This window comes from Colletotrichum abscissum, assembly GCF_030869225.1.
Source record: "Colletotrichum abscissum strain IMI 504890 chromosome Unknown Scaffold_45.1, whole genome shotgun sequence".
Lineage (NCBI taxonomy): Eukaryota > Fungi > Ascomycota > Sordariomycetes > Glomerellales > Glomerellaceae > Colletotrichum > Colletotrichum abscissum.
In genome coordinates this window covers 356,541-373,306 of record NW_026850376.1, presented here as the reverse complement: position 1 = coordinate 373,306, position 16,766 = coordinate 356,541, and the positions used below count along the sequence as shown (strand labels likewise).

The 16,766-nt window shown below is 53.9% G+C and overlaps 4 protein-coding genes across 4 annotated transcripts; 3 read left to right on the top strand and 1 right to left on the bottom strand.

Annotated features, from left to right (window-relative positions):
* Nucleotides 1-340: 340 nt before the first annotated feature.
* Nucleotides 341-1,008, top strand: CABS01_13534 (uncharacterized protein; the record flags this gene model as incomplete). Its single annotated transcript, XM_060546876.1, has 2 exons — nt 341-678; nt 762-1,008. 2 exons carry the CDS (start codon nt 341-343, stop codon nt 1,006-1,008), a joined length of 585 nt encoding a protein of 194 aa, XP_060394936.1.
* A 411-nt stretch (nt 1,009-1,419) lies between these two features.
* On the top strand, nt 1,420-1,794 carry CABS01_13533 (uncharacterized protein; the record flags this gene model as incomplete). The annotated part of the gene is made up of 1 exon (XM_060546875.1): nt 1,420-1,794. One exon carries the CDS (start codon nt 1,420-1,422, stop codon nt 1,792-1,794), a length of 375 nt encoding a protein of 124 aa, XP_060394935.1.
* A 1,775-nt stretch (nt 1,795-3,569) lies between these two features.
* Nucleotides 3,570-3,849, bottom strand: CABS01_13532 (uncharacterized protein; the record flags this gene model as incomplete). The annotated part of the gene is made up of 2 exons (XM_060546874.1): nt 3,570-3,709; nt 3,807-3,849. 2 exons carry the CDS (start codon nt 3,847-3,849, stop codon nt 3,570-3,572), a joined length of 183 nt encoding a protein of 60 aa, XP_060394934.1.
* A 9,183-nt stretch (nt 3,850-13,032) lies between these two features.
* On the top strand, nt 13,033-13,560 carry CABS01_13531 (uncharacterized protein; the record flags this gene model as incomplete). The annotated part of the gene is made up of 2 exons (XM_060546873.1): nt 13,033-13,232; nt 13,299-13,560. Coding segments are annotated over 2 exons (462 nt in total), but the record flags the coding sequence as incomplete, so codon positions are not given.
* Between the last annotated feature and the right edge of the window lie 3,206 nt (nt 13,561-16,766).

Here is a 16,766-nt window from a genome sequence, read left to right as displayed (position 1 = left end):
TGGGCCAACCATGTCGCGAGGCAATCTCAAAGTGGGTCTTGAACCCAGAGGGTGAGAGGGAGGAAGGAAGGGGGGAAAGAAGCAGAATGCACGAGGATACCACGGAAAGAGCAGAGGTACTTGGCTTGAGGTACCTTTTTTCTCTCCCGTCCACCACCTGGGGCATGGAAGTATGTACCTTTTCTCGTGTTGCGCCACCAAAAAGACACATGCCTCGGGGGTTCCAGTCTCCAGTGGTTGGCCATTTTCGATGCGGAACACGATACACGGTATATCGATACGTACCTCGCTTTGCCTTGCGGCAATGCACTTGCATCTCGCACCGGCACCAACACCATCCATGGTGATTGATCCAACACCAATCCCAACCTCAACCAGCGTCAGCCATGAGGAGGCGCCGCGTATGTGCATCTTTCGATACACAGGCAGCCAGATGGCAAGGCGAGGCACAGTCGAGGCACGCGAAAGAAAGCCCAGCCGAGCCAAGCAAGCCTACGCAGCTCCAGAGTTCATTAGTCCTCAGTGTCTTCCTCTCCTCGTCCCTGGCACTCACAGATCACACCTCACAGATCGATACTCCGTATCCGTACAGAGCGCGGATCAACGAGACATTTGGGGTATCGTGATTGACAAAGCCTGGAGGCATCCGCAGAGCATGGTCCCGTTATTAGACGCAGAGTGAGTGACAGACAACCTGGAATCTGCCAGACCGATTGTCCTCCAACAGTCCAAGGCTCTGACCGGCCAGTCCCCGTCCAAAGTCGCAGTCCCGTTCCCAGGTGGTTTGGTAGCCATTCGACAATGATTGTGAGGACACCCCCTGTCATGACCGTGACCGTAACTGTGACCCCGACCACGACAGATGGATGCTCTGCTCCGTCGTCAATGTTCAATCCCATCCTTGAATATGATCCAGCACAGCGTATCGGGCAGACGTACTACAAGCCTAGCCTGGTCGGTGATGGTCCGTCGGCGTCCAAGTGCCTTCGTCCGCCTGCCCCCGTCTGAGGTTTCCGCCAGACTCTTGCCTAGGCCCTGGTACCGACCCGAATTCTACCTAGCGCGACGGGCCCACCTTCAGCTCAGGTGCGGTAAATAGCAGGCCGTGTGAGAGCGGCGGCGATGAAGCAGCAAGTCCCCGAGCCTGAGATTTGGTGTGGGAAGTGAGCATGCCGCATGAGGTGTACAAATACACTTCTGCTCAGGGTTGAATCCTGAGCATTCGCACTTTCGTAGTGTAGTCGTGGGCGCGGGCGTGGGGTATGGGGGCGTGGTTCCTACACAAGAGTGTAGGTAGGTGGTGTATCGGAAGGGTGTGTAGATTGTATCCGTACTACTGACCGAGGGCGAGGGCGTGGAGGTGAAAACAAGCCGAGATTCAAAGCCCAGGTGAAAAAAGAAGAGTCGTGTCTGAATCAAATGTGCAAAGTTGCAAAAGGCTGCCGGCTAGACCAGAGGAAGAAGTTGTGGACTCAGACCTTCCAAGGTTGCGAGTGGACGGATGGAACTGCCACTGGCGGAAAGGAAGATGCAAGTTTTCTGTCCTTTCTTTCCGTGATGGTGGAGTGGCACCTGAGTGGTCGTTTTTTTCCCCTTCTTTCAGATTCTCCATCGGTCTTGAGGGTTGGTCTCCACTTCCGAGCCAATCAGGTCGATTCAGCCAATCAGGCAACTTTTGGTCTGGATGCAGCCCCAGCAGAGGGGGAGAGCAGGTGCCAGGTGCAGGGCATGCTGCACGCACCACACCTCAGGCTTCCTATGTTGCAGGCAAGGCCACCACCACCACTTTTCTGAAGTCGGGTGCGGGTGTCAATTCGTACCGAGAAGAGACTTTGAACGTCCTTGATGAGCTGCTCGCGAGCACAGGCAAGGAATATCTGATACCTTGTGTGGGTGGAGGGCTGAAAGAAACGCCAAAGAGGAGTCGTGGAGCTGCAAGAAAAGGAAAAGAAAGGACCAGACACCTTGTAGTACGTACAAGTACTCTGTATCCACTCACGTGCTACTGGCACCTATCGCAGTAGGGACGCAGTACGCGGTACCTCACTAAGGTACGTAGAGCCCAGCTCGACAAGGGCGCGAGGAGGAAACAAGGTGACGAGGAAAAGCTACCTACCCTCCGCTATCATTCATACTGAAGATCAAAGTACTCCGAATTCCACCATCTCAAGTGTTCCTGTATCTGTATCCATCCGTATGTCTGTACCGATCCAATCGAGTCGAATCAACGACAGCGCCCAGTACGCCCTCGTCCACTGTTTCGCCCAGTCAGCAAAGCCGAATGAGTTACTGCAAGACGTCAAATGTCAAGACTCAACTTCTCTCACGCAGCTCTCATGGTCTAATAAGCAATCCTAGAACCAGAGGGAGGGGAAGGCATGCTTGATGCTTTTCCCGTCCCCGTGCGCCTATCCGCCGGGCGCCTCATTGCCTTTCCATCTTTAACCTTCCAGCCAATTATGGGCCGGGTCATGCTACTTCGCATTCCTCCAAGCCTCGAGGAGAAGGCAACAGAACTTGATATTCAGACGCCCCCCCCCCCCCCCCCCCCCCCCCCCCCCCCCCCCCCCCGCCCCCCCCCCCCCCCCCCCCCCCCCCCCCCCCCCCCCCCCCCCCCCCCCCCCCCCCCCCCCCCCCCCCCCCCCCCCCCCCGCGCGGGGCAGCCACTCCCCCCCCCCCCCCCCCCATCTCACTTCTCTGCTCTTCTCCTGGAGCTTCCGCTTCTCACACCCATCTCCCCCTCTCATGCCCCCCTTTCTCCTGCACCACCGCCCTGCCAGCACTGCTCACCCTCTTTTTCCATCTGCTGCGCTGATTGAGCCACACTAGGGCCTGGGTCTCGGGCGTGGTTTGGTCTTGGGGTCGGGTGGGGTTGTCAAGTGGCCCTTTCTTCGGTCCTGGGTGCGGGTGCGACTACGACTACGACTCCGACTCTGCTGAACGGAGTACGAAGTAGCCGTAAATGACTGACAAGGGGGGGCACGCCGCGTACAGGGAGGAAGCAGAGGACCGCTAATTACCTATGCTACCACGACATGGCGGCGGGTAGAGACCAGTTGAGCCCGCACATAGCTTTGCAGTCTTCCCATCCAGATACCACTGACCAGTGGCTAGCCAGACGGGCAGGACAGGGAAGAGGCCGGCATGGAAGACGAGAGCTGCACCTCCGCTCGCTGCACTACCAATCCACAACGGTGACTAGAGAATGCTAGAGACGTGTTTGTCGGTCGATAGCAGAGGCCACCGGAATCCAGGCGTGGGTGCCGACTACAGAGACTCTCCCCTTTCGTCGCGAACAGGTCGCTTCTTGCGAATACCGACATTGTGATGTCCTAGTGATAGTCGCAGTTAGCCAGTTCGATATCGTCAGCAAATGAGCATCAGCCTACTTAGTGTACACCAACCAACAAGTGTTTCGGCCTACAGGCTTGCCCGTCAGCGATAGCTTCAGCCATCGCCCACCTTGACGGCAAGAAACCGTCTCAAACGCCTCAGGCACCGTCAGATATAAACTGTCCCAGAGCAGTCCAACAGGGGTCGGATAATACAGCACATCTCTGTATGGAGTACTATGTAGGCTTGACCTGGCTTGCCTGGGTCGCTGTATGATGGATCGCTGGGTGTGTGAAGTGCTCGGCTTGTGCATCCTCGTACCACAAACGGAACAGGACCGGCGAGGGGGCGTTGCGTTGCGTTGCGTTGCGCTGCGCTGTGTATCCGTACAGTATCAGTAGGCTCCCTAGCGCAACAGCGAGCCCCATCCATCGTCAGCATGTCCATCACTGGCACATTTCGGTGGTACTTACGGATACTCTTGAGCATCTCGTCCCATCCCATCCACAGGCTCATAATCCACACTCACGCCCACTCCGCGCAATGCGGCACCAACCCCACACCAAACTCTTTCGGCCTTCGTTCGTTTTGGGCTCTGCTCATACAAGGTACGTCTGCCCTGTATCCGTAGAGCACCTGCATCCTGCTAAAACCTTGGCTGAACTGCACCGCACAGTGGGCGAAGCACCTTACATGGGCCATGCAATGCTTTTTTCGCCTGACTGTCTTTGAGCCTTGAGATAACCTTGGACCACGCCGTATCAGGGCTTGGCCGTCTTCGATGCCTCGAACCCAAGTGGCCTTGGTTTCCATTCGTTGTCTTGAGTCACTAGCCGCTGCAGCGCCTCTGGATGGTCGGTTCGTCCACGGCTGAGTTCCCATTCGTAACACCTGCTTCCGCGACATGCTTTCATCCCGGTTGTAATGGTCCCCGGCCCATTACATAGATTCCTCTCGTCTCAAACCCTTTCGGTAACGCGGGCGTCATTTTCCTCGGCCGCCGTCTTTGGGGCATATTACGCCCGCCCTCGGCTGCCATCGTGCCGCATGCTGCAGGATAGTTTTCGGGACGAGATTCCAGCGTCCGTTTCCAAGCAGAATTTGCTTGCGCCCTCGTGAACGGAGTACGTTCAGCCCAGCAATATGACGGCCTCGCCAGAGAAACATCCTAAACAGACCGTGACTCGCGCGTCTGCGTCCACTTTGCTAAGTTATGCTCAGCATTCAAATTTCCCAAAAGTGACGCAGACTTGCAACTCGAACAACGTACGGTTGTCGGACGGGACTTTCCGTCCCCTCCAACCTTCACGGAGCTCAAGCAACAGTGACTCAAGCACACCTAACCCTCTTGACAACACTCCAGAAAATTCGTCTAAGCTTCCGGTGCGCGTACGAATTGTGGTGTGTGGTATTGTCCCGGGCATAGCCTTGTTTCGATATAGCCCAAGTCCCTGACAACATGTACTGCGTATAGATACCTCACATGCCTAGTCCGTACTGTCTCATCAAATTGCGAAACTTTCGAACGCCTGCTTGCAATCCATCCCATCAAATACTGATAGCTCCACGATCATTTGCGTATCGAATAGATGCCACAGGTTCGCGGTAGGCCAGACGGAATGAGGGCACCGTACATTCGAGACCTTATTTCGCCTCCGCACATCAGCGCTTCTCAAATTGACCAAAGTCAACAACGGTAGGGAAGAAATCTGGCAAGGAACACCTTACTTTGCAAGACGTCTAGTCCCCGTCGCTCTGATTCGTGCGGCGTGCCCAACAGCTCAGATCTTCAGAGGTCGGCAAATCCCAGACGACCCAGCATGTTGAATTAACCCAGGCATTGGTGCTGCACCGCAGTAGCAGTTCCATATCCGTGCCCACACTGTCGTGGCTCGACGCACAAAAGAGGCTGGCATTGGCATTTCGATGGGTGAGAAATGGCCGATCCAATTTAGTCCAGCTGCTTGCAGGCGAGTCAACTTTCCAGCCCAGGGCAAAGAAAGCAACACAAGACCGACGTGAGGCACGATCCCTTGTGTCACCTTGCGTCCCGCAACAGAAACACGGCCGCTGACGGCAGCGCACCGTCTTTTCGCCTGTTTGCTGGCGTTGACTCGGTGTGAATTGTGATCTAGGTGGATGTCGATGCTAGGAAGGTAGTCTGGTCACTGGAGTCTTGGTATCGTGGCCGTGGTAGTGCGGGGAGGCATCTTGTCCCTTGCCTCGCTCCGTCCGGATGGCACACGTATTGCCGTGCGTACGCCGTCAAAAGTCCGTTTGCAGGGTCCTGTCTTGTGTCGCGTAGGTACGTCCATGGCTTCCAGAACGCTAGGTGTGATGGAGCAAGCCAATGTATGTAGGTATGCTCGCTGCTGTCGACGCTGGTACCTCCACTAAGAAATCCCCATTCACCCCTCTAGTCCTGCGTCGACATTAATCATATGCCTTGGGCAGTGGGCGCTGCGTAGCATTGCGAACTGCGGTCAGTCCAAGAACCTCGAAGCCCCTCACCCCCTCATCCTGGACTCTTCCCAGGCATTGAGACAACACCCACTGCTGAGAAAGGAATGGTGATCCAACTTCCAAGGTCGTGTGGACGGCGGCACCGACTGGGTCTCATTCTCAGATGCGCGGGAGAGGATCGTCCCCTGGACGGCCGAATCGATATTGCTGCTGCGTCTGTTCTTGTCTAGGTTGTCTTGTGCAATGCCGCTTCCTTCATTCGTGGTTGTAGCCGGACCAGGGTTGCCAGGACACCATTGCTGTCTTTGGCCCTCTGTCCGCCGTTCTCTTGCCCGACGGCCAGCCCCTTGTCGTGCAAAGCGATCAAAGAAATAAAGCGACAATAAAGTGATCCCAAATGAGATCAAGCTTGGAGGATTAAGGAGTCTGCCAGACTCTTCGCCAACGCAACGGCCCTAGTTACTTGATCTGGTCTTTTACCCCAAAATAGAACGCAGCAGAGATGCCGAGCCCTGAGGATGGCCAAAATTGATAGAGCTAGGTGGTTAGCTCGGCGAGCAAATCAAATAACATACTGTTCTTGCCATGTTTTGCCGCGAAGTCTGCCAATGTGGTGAGCAGCGCCCCCAACATCTTTCATCTTCCTCGAAAGACCTTCAAGGGTCAACACCAAAGCCACATTGGATGTATACCCAGTAATGGTGTTGGTTGATGAAGAACTTGCAGGAACCAAGAGGAAGCGATGGATGATTGTAGCGTATCGCCAAAGCCGAGACCATTGAGCATTGATTGCTTGCCAGCCTGCTGCTGCAAGACGAGGCTGTCAAATTGACGACTGATGCATGGCCCAGGCGCAGGCCCTCTGCTCACCTATAGGTAGAAATCGAGCACAGAATCAAGGGATCGTATCCGTACGAATACCCGTGGTTGAACCAGCGCTAGGGTAGAGCAAGCAAATAGTCCACGGCCGATCCTTGAGCAAAGGAACTTGGATGCTTCCGTGGCTCCGTCTGGCCCACGCCCTTTGCGTTTTCGTCCTCACCCTAATGAAACCGCGGCTTGGGGTTCGCCATTTCTATGCGTCAGAGAACTTGCTGTCGCGCGGATGCATTTCGTGAGCAACCATTGCAAGCGAGATGGACTGCAATTTCTTAGGGGAAACAGTGTAGACAAAGAGTCGGCTGTTCTCGAGGTTCCAAAGTGTTACACACTCCGTCGAGGCACGTCATGCACAACCCAGCCTTTGTGTTATTGTCAGCTTGGACTCTGTGGGCTGCTTGACTGGATCGTTGTCTGGCCTCAGTCACGAGCTGGTTCGGTTAAGGAGTGGGCACGGCGCTTGAAGGAATGGATGCACCTCTGACTGATGATGATGATGGTGGGTGAGTGGCACGCCCGTTTCGACAAAGTCTTCGGCTGTGGCAGCAACGAGACACTTCAAATGACAAAACATCTGTAATACAGCGGCGTCATGGGCCACGCCGATCGTGCCGGCCGAATAGCTGGGCGACGCTGCGCGCAGGGGCAATGCTGCTCCGTCCACTGTGCCCGAATTCATGAGCTCGGCCAGGTCATTAAGATCCCTGCAACATCAAAGACCCTGTTCGCCATAGACACTACTGTGTACGCAGTATACCCCATGAGCGACACGCGAAGGGGGTTGTCTTGCCCGCGTTTCCCCTGCCAGGCTGCCAGACAACCGAATGGATGGAGCGGGCCAAAGTGGTTGCATTTGCGGATGCAGCAAAGATTTGAGGTACCGGCCCCCAGACATGTGCTGTAAGAGACACGGTCAATTAGCACGGGAGGGTCCTCCACAAAGACTCTGCCACCACTGAGGTGGTGTTGGGCGTCGTCCAGTCATCGGGAAGTACGTGAAAATAGCGACAAGCATCATGACTGGTGAAGGGCCAACCAAGACTGGCTCCTCGCAATCCTATCTTTCAGTCAGGGTCAGAGAACAGCGGTAATGGGACGAGAGGGGTGTAGGCGTCGTAATATCTCAGCCTTCAACCGAGAAAACTGGACATACCTCTGCTGACGGATTGCATGCGCGTCGGTGGGCGGCGAATAATGAGGATGCGCCCTCCCCAAACGCCCCTGTGGCATGTCTGTTGCGTTGCATGTTGAGGTGTTTCCCCAAAGAGAATGCATAGTTCGAGTCTGATCCTCAGCGACTCCGCGAGGCCTGCCGACAGGGTTTCGAGGGTTTTTGCTTGGTACTGCATGTGTCTACCTCATTCGTGTTGAATCCGACTTTAGCAACGTGCAATTGTCAAAAGACTTTGAGATCTCGACCCAGGCTTGTCCCACCCAAATCCAATGGCGCCGGTGCCGGTCTGCGACGGAGGAGTAAGCCCGGTGCGGCAGTCTTCCTTCTTACTAGAGCCTGGTTCGTAGACACACTCAGCATGGCTCGTCCGGAAATTCGGACATCGGCTGTAGCCTCCGTGAGTGTGAACTGAGAAACGGCAGGGAGGAGGAGCAAAATCTCATTCGTCAATCGGGCTTCGTCGACAGGTGCTCAGCATTCCTTGCTCGGCCCAACACATCGTTCCCTTGCCGGCTGCGACATGGGACCGAGATCGTGAACAGGCCGTGTTAAACCACTCCACACACTCATGTTGCTGTTGAAAAATGGTTCGCTCTGGGTGGCTAAAGGCCATTCTGTGTACGAAATACGTATCGTGAAAGAAGAACTGGGAACAGAGTACTATCCTGTGTGACCCGATCTCAGCCTCGTTATTGTCAAGCAGGATTACTTGGTGAGAAACTTCCTCTCGGAGTAGCGGAAAATGATGATGTTCCCCTTCTGGAATGCACACTCCTGTCCTAGGGAAACGCACGATGGTGGTAAGAGTAAGGTCAAAGACTGTGAGCCTTGGCCAGCCAACATTCATCGCACCACACAAACGAACCAACGCGCAGGCCAATCATGCAATCTTCCCATTGACTGCGCGTATGACTGTAATCCAAGGGGGTGCCCGTATGCTTCGTCTTCCGTTTTGTCACTTAGGAACTGCCACTGCGCAATACTTCTTTGGCGTTGCGAACCTCCCCACAGAATGGAAAGAGGTGGCCTAAGCCACATCTCCTGTAGGCGGCTTTCAGGACAACTTCGAAAGCATGTCACAGACAGGGGTATGACGGACTACTTACTTTTGAATCGAATCGCGAATTTGCCATCGCCGCACCGGTTTCGTAGTGAGTCGCAGCCAAACTCAGGGCTATAACGCCGCCTTTACTGGTCCATAGGGACGGTGTTCAGGACTTCAAAGCCTAATGAGGGAGTCAGCATCAAATTTGTGCTGTCTTCGTCCAACAGGCACTCTCATTACTGGCGCCAAATATTGAAGAAGGTAAGTACAGCGTAACGCTGCCCGCGGCGGTGCGGTCGCCTATGTGGCTTGTCATTCGGCTAGCGCAGACTGTTGGTGTGGTGCTCGGCCGGTCGATCGGTGGAAACAAACCTGACTGTTTGATGGACGCCTTGAGTGTGTCAATAGAAGCTTTCCCAGGTGAAAAGGTTGCAGACCACATGTCGCCTCGCCCACTATCTTAGCTGGGATCACGACACGGAACTGGGTTCTGCAGTCTGACCACTGACTCCATATTGCGTACACCGTCGTCTAGCATGCGGAACGTCAGTGTGATGCGCAACAACCTATCCTTTCCTTTCAATTTACATGCCGGACTGGATGGGTATCAGGTTATCAACCTCAATTTAGTGGCGTGGGACGGATACGAGACTTTGAGCAGTCGCATTCGGGACAGTGTATCAAGTTCGACGAGCAAGATCTCCTGCTATTGTGCACACTTCAAAGGTTCTTTCGGTAATGAAGCATCCGTCTGTCCTCAGAGCAGCATCTCGACATGCTACCCCAACCGGGCTTGAGATTTGTAGACTTCTGTAATAATCGTCGCTGGTCGGTGTTTCGAGAAGCTGTTTCTGCGAACATACGGATACTCTTCCCAGTCTTGGCTCTCTGAAATCATGCAAGAGTCGGCCTCTTCGCCTAGGCCATGCGATCAAGCGGCGGAAGACTGGCGGCGTGTGTGGATTGCAGTCCTTAGTTGCGCCCATATCCGTATCGTTTCCGAATGAATGTGCGCCAATCTTGCTTGAGCCGGAGTCGCAGGATTGCTGCTTCCTTGCGAAGCAAGAGCATACCTATAATAACGCTTGGGAGTCAGTGCGAAGTGGTTGAAAATTTGACCACAATTGGTCAATATCGCGGTGTTGAGCGGGCTATAGAGCCTTCTAGGGTGGGAGGGGCGTGTCTGAAAGATCCAGAACACTGTACGGAGTGTTCAGTCTCGCAACCCGAAGTGCCCCATACTCCATATCCGATCTTAACTGTGCAGGTGTCTGGACCGCAGGGCGGCAGCCAATTAAATATTGTAATCGGTCGCATATTTGACCATGTACTTCAACGGTGAGAGGATGTACTCCGTACCCAGCACAAGAAAAGGATTTGCCAGTTGTCGCCAACAAGAAGGGTCAGCCAGGGATCAGGGACTGGCCTCGGGCCTCCGTGTTTCCCGCCGTCCAGGCCGAAGTGTCCGTAATTGACGACCGCTGAGATGGCCGATTTGACGTTGGCAGTTTTTGCCAATGACCGGGGCATTTTGAGGCATCTGGAACCTTGATAGCGCTGTCCAGAGGTATCCCCGAAGCAGAACCAGTCGGTTCTCATGATTGTAATCGCAAGACTGTGATACAGCCCTTGCCGTTCAAACTGGCTGGCATCGTCAAGTTTTGGTATTGGACGTCGGGGCTTTTGGCCATGTCGAAGTCACCGAACCGGCCGGCGGGGATAGAGCGGCTAGGTGGATGGTTTGCTGGGCAGGCCGTGATCTGGCCATCAGCCACGCTCAAAACATCTCAGAACCTCGCAGAGCCAGCCGTGCCAGTATAGGCAATGATGGTCTGAAAAGGCTAGTGACTTGTGCCTCGGGTGCCAGAGCGAATTAGCGTTGCGTTTATGGCACACATTGTCGAGCGAAGGCGACCGGGGTGTGCCTAGCAATTCTCGCGTATCCGTAGATTTGGGTGCGAACTCTTTGCTGACATAGTGCGAAGTTAGCCCAGAATATGGACTGTTTGTCCCGCCGTTCTGCCGCCAAGAGCGACGCCTGTGGCGCTGTGTGGCAGATTCGTGAATAGTTGAGCGTGTGGGAAGGAAAGTATGGGAGTGTGTGTTGCGGCAACATGAGACTCGTGCTTTCCTATGCATCTGGGATTAGCAATTGCATCGAGTGGGACTCTTAGCTGTTACTTCAAGGTACCTCGAGACCACCTCGCGAAATGCCAAAAAGTCATCCGCATGGCACAATGCTATGCCTACAATCCAAACAACGATCCGTTCCAAGGCATCAGTTATCCGTAGGGCAGTCGTACAGTGCGTGTAGTCGATGTCGATAACGTGAATGCTGGAATGCTAGCAGCCCAGTGCTCCTGCGCGTACCAATCTTCGAGGTTACAAGTGTATGTTATCTGCGGCCGAGACAGGTGCTTCATAGCTCGAGGGCCGACTGTGTCAAGGGTCCTGAATGATTGAGTTACGGCAGGCATAACGAGTTGGTGCCCCGTACATAGTATACTGACTAAATACTATGTAGGTCGAGCTTCAGAAGGCCTCTCAGCAACGAGATCTTTCACGGAGACTAGCTGGTAGTGGAGGTGAGACAGACAGGCCGTGAAATGCAAATTGAACCCACGGCCAGTCTACCGTAGTGTGTAGCCATTCGATGGACTTGCAGGGAGTAGGAGGGTGTGCTTGATAGGCGGGCGCGCTTACGATAAGCCGTATCTAGAGTCTCGACGAGAGTTGAAACCGACCCTGAACAACGATTTGCCCAAAACCTCGTCTAGCCCGCTTCCTTATGCACTATGTTGGCGGTGGTTTGGCAATCATCAGCTGCAGTGTCTCTGGTTTGTGTGTGTGTGTATGTGTGTGTGTGATAAAACACACAGATACTCCGTACTGAGCATGTGGTGAAGAGGCAATGTAACTGTACGTAGTAAAGCGAGGGTGAATCGATGGACAGGAGGATCCCTTTGATGGCATGGCTCCTTCTGGTGACGTCCGCCTGGCTCGGAGGTGGAGGAGCGGCGCCATGCTGTCTGTCTCACACACGACGTAGCCGTACAGGGGCGATGGCATGAAGCCAGCCCCTGGCTGCTTGAAAGTGCTTGAACGCTGGAGCTGGCGGGGCTCGATGTGCACGGGACGAAGGCCAGTGAGCCCGTCAACCGCGGCGGCTGGGAGTAGCTTGGTGCGTGGTCTGGATAACGCAACGCGGCACAGGCAAACGACGTCGGTCCCTGCTGACTCGATGGCCTGGTGACTTGTTCCATGTCTTTTGAGGGGGAATAGGCACGACAGGGTATACCTAGTGGCTTTGATGGTCGCCGAGGGGTAATGTTGGTTTGGTGGTGCTGGTTTAGATGCTGGTTATGATGGTGGTGGAGGACATGTAGGTATTTGATTTTGGATTCTTCTTTGCAGGTGGCTGAATCTTTGGCGATGCCCACATTGCATGCTGGATATAATATCAGACCATCAGGGCATGGCAAGCAACAAAGGTAAGGTAGGTTGGGAGGATGGGGCGCTGATGCTGATATTGATGTCGAGGTCGTCGCCGTAATTCAAGTGGTGTAGGAAGAATGTGGTCAAGGGAAGACAAAGGAAGTTGCTGCCTCGGCTCCACCCGCAGCATCATCTCCACTGTTAAGATGGGAAGCAAGAGGAACGTCGTTCTTTCCCATCTGTAATTGCAAGTGCTCCGTTCCTTGCACCTTCTACAGCATCCTCGCTATGAACGAAAATTAAGTCCAGTTTGGGTGGTGCAGGCGATGCTGGTCACCTTCGGACCTTCCTTCTCCCATCTCCAAGTAGGTACTTACGAATAGTACATACGTACGTGACTTCGCACATAAGGTACCTTGTGGATACCTTACAATCAATGTCATTTGGGGCAGGGACTTGAGGCAGGCAGGCAAGCAGGCATGCATCTGGCAGGTGCGCAAAAAACCTACAAGTAGGTAGGTAGCACAAGGAAAGATGCATGAAAGGGCCTGCCAGACGGACATCCAATGGGAAGTGCCACGTTCCGGGCCTAAGGTACCTACCTACCATAGGCACCACGTCCACAAGGTAAGGTAGGGACGTCCCTTCGGCCTAAGCAAGCTTCGCTTACATAATTTACAACCCAGTCATCTCGAATGCTTAGATAATTGCACCAAGCAAAAACCGCCTGTCTGTCACTTCCACCATCACCACCATCACCATCTCTCCTCATAACCTGCTTCTCTCTGTCCCAGGCAAAAATGCATTCTCAAAGTCCAAGCCTGTCTCCGTTCCGTTTGCCACACCGGCCTGTCCAGACCAAGCGATATTGACGGACATGATGTACGGATACTCCGGGCCATGGTACACCCGCGGGAGCAGCTAGATACTCATGCCACCGCAGCCGTCACCAACACTTGTCGATATCAGCCACAACATACCGTATGTCGGACATAGAGTCGTACACAAATCGCACGCTTTTGTCTCGCGTCCAGCGCCTCAAGTCCAAGAATCGCCAACACTGATTGTCCCGATTCTGGCAGCCCGGCCCCAACAATCCTCTTCGTCTTTGATTGCCCCCTTGGCTCGACTTCAGACTCTTCCAACACAGGTACCTTTGGTCTTCGCAGTCTACGTAGTACTCCGTGGATACGGCTACTACCTGGCCTCTTTGTGGCTTATTGTTGTATGATTGAGCTACCCTGCTCCATGCCGTGTCTAGCCAGTCTCATCTGGACTGGACCGCCGCTATTTCAATGGCATATTCTCAGACTCCTCAGCCCGAAGTCCTCACTGCGGATAATATCGCTCACAGAGCCACCACCCCCTTTCACCTCGAGCTCGGACACCACATCTGCAGTCGCCCAACTAACGACCCCCCCCCCCCCCGGGGGGCATGTCGCCTTCGACTACGGATTCGGGTACAAACCATCTTAGTCACTACGCCCCTGGGCCTCAGTAGCTGCATGACAGAGTCAGTCGGCTGCTCGCTTGCTTTTTTCTCCCTCAGTCATAATCACATCAGCCCCTTCTGAATGCTGCTCGATCTCGGCCTCGGTTGGTGTCCAGGTGAAAACTGACTGGTCAAGAGCGATATCGGTATTCACGAAACCGTCATCATCTCTTGCTCCTAATTGTACTCTTGCTACGTCCCATGCAAGCTCCATCAAAAGGACTCACCGGCGCACCTCGTACTTGATTGTCTGTCACACCGTGCTTGGAGTGATCGAGTTCAGCTAAGTTCTGGGGTCTAGGTATTTTGTACGGAGTACAGATACTGGCTTTCTCGTCCGATCCTATCCCTGGTAACCTTCGTCGCGGCACTCCAGGTTGGCTTCGGAGAGTCTGCCGCACCGGAGCACCGGCCGGGCCCATCTGGTGCTACCCTTGGGTCACTAAGTGCATACGGAGTAGGTATTTGTCCACGGCACCTCCTTTGGCAGATCGCCAACTCAAGTTTCGGCTTCCATTGCATTTCGCCAACCGAAGCCTAGTCCGGCCAGTCTGGTGCCACATATCCGACATTGGCATGGTGTCAGTCCTGCATTCACGACTCCATCTGACCTTCAGCTTGACTTCGCCTAAACATGGTCTTGGTTGTCCTCCTTACTCTTCCTACTCCAGGACACTGTAGAAATGGGTTCGACAAGTCTCAGCTGCCCAGTCACATTGAATGCTTAGCACGTTGATAAGCCGGTCATACCGGTATCAGAGGAATTAACAGTCCTCGGCGCCAGGTGGTGGGGACGGCTGTGTTCTTCTGTTACTTCCCTCTTCATGGCATGGCCAAACCTAGTTTGGCGAACAAGTCGCAGTCGGACAATATCTCCACTGCGGAACAAGACCTTCCACTACGGATTGCTTCGTCGCCAGCATTGTCATTAGGAAATGGCGCTGTTTACTCAGATAACTCGCAGCAGCAACAATCCCCAGCCGCTGGAATCCTGGCAATGGCTACGTACCCAATGATACCTTGACATTCATCAGTCGACCACCTGCTCGCTATGGAGCTGGACGTGACTGAAGCCAGCGGAGCATGGCAAGGCAAGCAATCCCTCAAACCCTTCGAGCCGAATTGTCAAATTGTTTTGGTCCCTTCCTGGACCCGGCGTGACATGCAAGTCTGGAAAATCCATCTCACTTTGCCTTCCTTTACCCCAGCAGCCCTCACTTTGTTGCATCTGCAAGGACAGCCGATATCAATGGAGACGGTGGCTAAATGACGAAAAGATTTGCAGGCACGTTGTTTCTCTCTCTCCCACTTCCTTGCTTCCCTGCTTGCCGTTCAGTCTTCACTCCATTCATTCCGGTGTACGGGACAGGCTACAGCGACACATTTGGCCATCACAAATGGACACCGCCCACCGAAAGATGAATCCCCGTTTTCACGAATTTACCCCCTATTCCCGGTTTAGTCTCGATCCTGTTTTCGTCCATGGACAAATCACGATGGGGTGTCAGGCCCATCGCAGCGACTCAGGCAGATCATGCTGAGTGATGACGACTCCCCACTGGCACACAAAAGCCTCTGTCTCCATTGGCAGTAGCGAGCCTCCAAGGCCAAGGCTCCAATCACTTTTGCTGAGAAAGACCGTCTGTAATTTGGCGTCCCCGGAGCCTGCCCCGCGCTGATCCGACTATTGGCACACCTTCGAGTATGGATACCTCTGGTGGTGGTCATGGTGGTTTCTTTTGGGCTTCGCGCCTCCACATTAGTCCCCCCGCCCGTCGCCGACGCTGGCGTAACACCACGAACTTACCTCCGGCCGGCCGTCCCGGGGCCGCGGAGTGCTGTGGACGTTCACTTTACGATATCGATTCTGATTCGATTGACTGAGCCCGATCTATCATCTGCCAAGTGACAGACTGCAGCATTGGGCCCTTCCCGCGCAAGGTGGCATAGACACCACGTACTCATTCTCGTTTCCTACACTTGTATATAAACAATTGGATCGTCGACCACCCACCCGGAACCGACGTCAGTCTCCTTTGGTGGTACTGTGAAGGGACCTGACCCTCGGGACTTGAAATGAGGATCTTCTTTGGTGACGGTAGTTATGAGCGCTGGTCGACCATACCCGCCGACTTCATACTTACTCTTGGGTGATGCAGGTGAATCTCGATGCAGGCATGCCATTCAGCGTACCAGTCATCTACGGAAATTTTCCGGCTGACTATCGGCAAGACCACCTATAGTCCGAAGTCTAACTGATTCTCGACTTGGCTGTTGGAACTACCCACGATGTACTGAATCCTAGGAGGTAACGCCCTTGTGCTCTAGATCGGTTGTCCGAAAAGTACGAGTGCCCCTTATGAACCAAAATCGTTCATGTAAAGATGCATAAATGGTGATCAAATCCATGGTCCATCTTCAGAGCGATGCTGCTCACTTGCTAGATACATCTACATGAAGGCTGGTTGCGGTCAATCATACTCATGCTACGTATCAATGCTCGGCAGTCTTGTCTGGTCATCTCACATTCACTAGTCGTGTTCTTTCCAATGGTCTTTGACTGCTATCTTGATTCATACCCTGTCAACTGGGCTTGTGAAAACTGGCATCTCCAGTCACATTCAATGAAAAGGGTCGGTCTCCAAGGAACACGGCCAGTTATGATGTTTCTGGTTTCTTCCCAGTAACTAGAAACGGGTATTTAAGCCCGTACATATGAAAGCCTTCAAGAACACAGCCTATGCCTGACCTAGGCTGGCTTCTCGATTTGACTTGTTTGGGCATTCGAGGCACAAGTATATGGGCGGCAAGGAGAAGATGGGCCTATGTAACCTTCTGTGGGTGTTACATGGAGATTTTAATGAGTCCCTCGAAAGGGGAGGTTACCTTGCAGAACTCTATTGTTCACCAATTATGTCTAGCATGTGGCTGCGACTGATGGGAAT